The 3,910-nt window shown below is 56.5% G+C and overlaps 1 protein-coding gene across 1 annotated transcript; it reads right to left on the bottom strand.

Moving 5' to 3' along the window:
* Nucleotides 1–600: 600 nt before the first annotated feature.
* MUSTN1 (musculoskeletal, embryonic nuclear protein 1) lies at nt 601–2,987 on the bottom strand. The gene is made up of 3 exons (XM_015874450.3): nt 2,934–2,987; nt 1,569–1,689; nt 601–939 (listed from the first exon to the last, which is right to left on the bottom strand). Exons 1-3 carry the CDS (start codon nt 2,940–2,942, stop codon nt 833–835), a joined length of 237 nt encoding a protein of 78 aa, XP_015729936.1. The 5' UTR covers nt 2,943–2,987; the 3' UTR covers nt 601–832.
* Nucleotides 2,988–3,910: the final 923 nt, after the last annotated feature.

The following is a 3,910-nucleotide window of genomic DNA, read 5'->3' as shown; positions in this document are numbered from 1 at the left end:
TGACTTGTTTTGATATTCCCGTGTCTGTCAGGGCTTTACTGCCCACTTCCCAAAGCCCAGAGACAACATGGATGATAATTTCAACAACAGCGAGGACTGGAGCAGGGCAGGCGTTAAGGGCCCTTCAGACTAAGCCAGTCTACGATTCTACGATTATACGCAGGTCTCTCCAAAAGTAATACCTCCCATTTATTTCTATGGAAACCACAGCAGATACGCAAAGCACAGTAACACTGTCACACAGAGCAAATTCTCAGCAGGAAGGTCGGCCCCCTTCTGCCATCCCACCAACATCTGCCTCCAACACTGTAGATCAACATCCTTCATCAGGAGGCGCTACCTCCAGAGCAGCTCTCAGCTGCAGGCAGGAGGTGCCATTCGTTATCCAGAATGAACACAAATAACCTGTGGAAATGTGCGCATCTGGGAGAGCTTCACTGACATTTTAGACACAAATACTGCGAGGAGACCTCACAGGTGCTAAAACAGCATCAGCAGCGCATTGATTTGCTGCAGTCAGCAGCTGGATCGAGGCTGCGATGCCCAAATGCCCACAGGATCAGGGTACGCCTGAGTTCAATCAGTCACCAACGTGCCAGACCGTGTCCAACAGTCGTTTTATTTACCAACCCATTGTAGCAAACAGCATCCTGCACGTGGAAAGAATACCCATAATAAAAACAAAAGTGGAAGTTGTACCCTTTGATATTAACCCGCTCCCTTTATAATGACTTCAGGTAGAAACTGGGTGTCTGTGCCTACGGTGAGCTCGGTGCAGGGTCAGAGACGTGCAGTAACGTTACACAGCCACCCGTGGGGTGCAGCCCGGCTCTCACCCAAAGACGCTTTTGGGCGGCTCGTCCTTGGACTTCTCAAAGACCGTCTCACCGCCCGTCCGCGCTCGGCTGAATATGGAAGGTGCTGCAGAGCCCATTTGTTCTGCAAAAAGAACCCCAGGAGAGGAGGCGATCAGTGCAGGGATTCCCCAAGTGCTGGCAGTGATGTTTGTGCTGCTGCAGTGGAGAAATAGTTCATCAGCCCATCGACTTCCCAACCCCAGCGCTCCCACTGCGAGCATGGGAAGGCTCCCAGCGTCTGAGCTGGTCATCACCGTCACTGACCCTGAACCCACACAGCTGCTCTATGAGCTACAATGAGGTTCAAGATATCATCCTGAATAAGGGTTTTAACTCTTCATTTTTCTTTGTGACCTCCCACTGGTGGTAGAAGCAATGTGTGTATATACATATATATATATATTCCCAAGTCTATGAGCAAGGATCCAGATTTCAGTTTGGGCTCCGCTCCTTGACACGATCTGGCTGGCACTGCAGCCCAGCAGGCAGTCAGGGCTCTCCCTTCTACTGTGACCAGAAAGGAAGAACGACTGCTTGAAGTAGAGCCTGGGGGATTCATGGATTACATGGTGCTGCAGCCAGGCCAGGGGGTGCGAGCGCGTTGCTGGCTGCTAATTTGGAGCTGCATTCATTCATTGATAACAGCAATTAAGTTTATGCTTTACAGCAGGAGGTTTTTGTTACTATTTCCATTAAAGAGAAGAGACTTACCGCACTGCTTCATGACTTGGTAGGTCTTGGACTTAATTTCCTGGTTTTTGGACAGGTTTCCTCTGGCTCCTTTGAGATCTTCCTCCTTCACTGGAGGACGCTTCTTTTTCACTGGCTCTGGCTGATAAAGGAAAGTATCACCCACACGTCAGCATGTCACGTTTAGGACCCATAGGGAACAGAGCTGTGGGGAACAAAACAGCCACGAGACCTCTGGGGAAAACACTGCGAGTATAAAGAGAAAGACCGAGCTGAGAGCAAACCCTTCCGGACTCACAGAGGGTTTGGGCTGGTGAGCCCTGAACCAAACAGCGCGGCCGTCTGCGATGGGGATCGTCCACGGAGCGAGCTCAGCGCTGCGCCGGCTCCCGGACAGAAGGAAAGAAATACTGCGCTCCGTTAACAGCGCTATGAGACCTGCCGGGCTGCCCCGCCCGCTGCTGGCACTGGGAACTGCGAGGAACTGCGAGGAACTGCGGGGCTGCTTCCAGCAGAACGGGGATCCCTGGGGACAGGGCGAGGAGCGCGGAGCCGTGCCGAGCCAGCAGGAGGGAGCTGAGCTGCGCCCGGCCTTAAAGAGAAACTCTCGTGCTGCAGCCGGGGCTGTTTTCCACCAGAGCAGCTGCTGAGTGTCAGCCGTTCTGCGGCTGCAACGGGACGGAGCCGCAGCGCTGAGCCCTGGGGTGGGAGCTGCGGGTGTCACGGGTGGGTTTTGCTGTGGAGTAACGCCCGCAGTGGGGCCGAGCTGCTGCTGCGGCTGAAGGGCTGCGCCCCGCTCCCTGCCCGTGTTCTGCCTCCTGTTCTCGCACGCTCGTGTGCCAGGCTTTGCACGCGGCAGCACAACGTGCGGACACGGAACTACTGTCAGAACTTCGGGTAATTGTCATAGGAAACGTGTCGGAAAAGCAGAGCTGTCGGGACGGCGTCCCAGAGCAGCAGAAACGCTTTTCCCTTCCGACAGAAACACGAGCACTTAGAGCACAACAGAACATTCTGAGCCAACGAGCTGAGCACGTAGCGGGCAGCTGCTTCCTTCGCCTCGCAGTGAGCCCCCATCACCCGCAGTAATTGAGCCCAACCAGCAGAGCCCCGTCCATCCATCCCGTCCGTCCATCCCGTCCATCCACCCCGTCCATCCATCCCGTCCATCCACCCCGTCCATCCATCCCGTCCATCCATCCCGTCCATCCATCCCGTCCATCCCGTCCATCCACCCCGTCCATCCATCCCGTCCATCCATCCCGTCCATCCATCCCGTCCGTCCATCCCGTCCGTCCATCCATCCCGTCCGTCCATCCCGTCCGTCCATCCCGTCCCCGCCCGGCTCATGCCGCAGCGGCAGCTCCGACCCGTCGCAGCTCGTACCTGCTCCATGGGGCAGCTCCGATCCCAGCCGCGCTGGTTTCCCGGCTGTTAAACGCACCCGCCCCGTTCCCCGGGTCTTATATAGAGCGTCCAGTGTGAGCTCGGGGGTGGCGTCACCTTCCAGCGCAGCCCGGGATGTTCCGGTTATTCCTGGCGGTGACTCGCAGCGCGACCGTGACGGGACCCGACAGCTGCGGGGGGAGGGGGCTGCGCTGCGGGGGGGTGAGACCCGGCCGTGATGAGCGGCAGGACATGGAGACGGACACGGAGCGTCTCGATGGGACGGATCGATGGGGAGGGGGCGCCCGTTCCTTTCCTGAGCAGGAAAACGCGCCCTCGGCAAAGTTCATATAAAGCCAACATCAAAAGTGTGACACCGAGCCCCGAATCTCTCACACGGGAAGCAGAGGAACCCGCTCCATAGGAAGAAATGGCGATTTTGGGGGCGAAGAAACAAAAGCAGCAAAAGCAGCAGGAAAAAAGCTGGAGCCGTGGAGGGGCAGCCCGGGCTCCTCCCAGCAGGAGGGTGCAGCAGTACGAGGAGCCGGGGCTGTGGGCGCTGGGCAGCATTACGGGTGTCACACCGTAACCATTCCTCGTGCTGAATGTGCACAGCCCAGGCAGATCCTTCCTCTTTGACTCAATGGTACATTGTCTAAACCAACGCCAAAGCAAAACCACCATTTTTTCCTATGGAGTGGGGCCAGTTTTTCCTCATAAGAAAGGTCAGCCCAAACCAAGCTGTGCTGCCTTTCCCATGTGGGAACCTCACTCACCTGGTCGAGGTCCGGAGGATTCCTGAATACAACCAAAGCATCAGTGCAGTCTGTGTATCACAGCTGGACCCTCGCTCTGTAACCGGGGTCTGCAAAACTCCTTTCCTAAGGGGTGGTGAAAAGAGGGCGCTGAGCACAGAGTGCAGTCAATGCACACACCTGGCCCTCCAGGAGCCACAGCTCCCACAGCAGGTTTGACTT

The sequence above is a fragment of the Coturnix japonica genome, chromosome 15 (genome assembly GCF_054131305.1).
Source record: "Coturnix japonica strain WE chromosome 15, WE-NBRP24, whole genome shotgun sequence".
In the NCBI taxonomy this organism is placed as follows: domain Eukaryota; kingdom Metazoa; phylum Chordata; class Aves; order Galliformes; family Phasianidae; genus Coturnix; species Coturnix japonica.
Note: the sequence above shows the minus strand (reverse complement) of the source record. Positions and strands in the feature narration are given on the sequence as shown.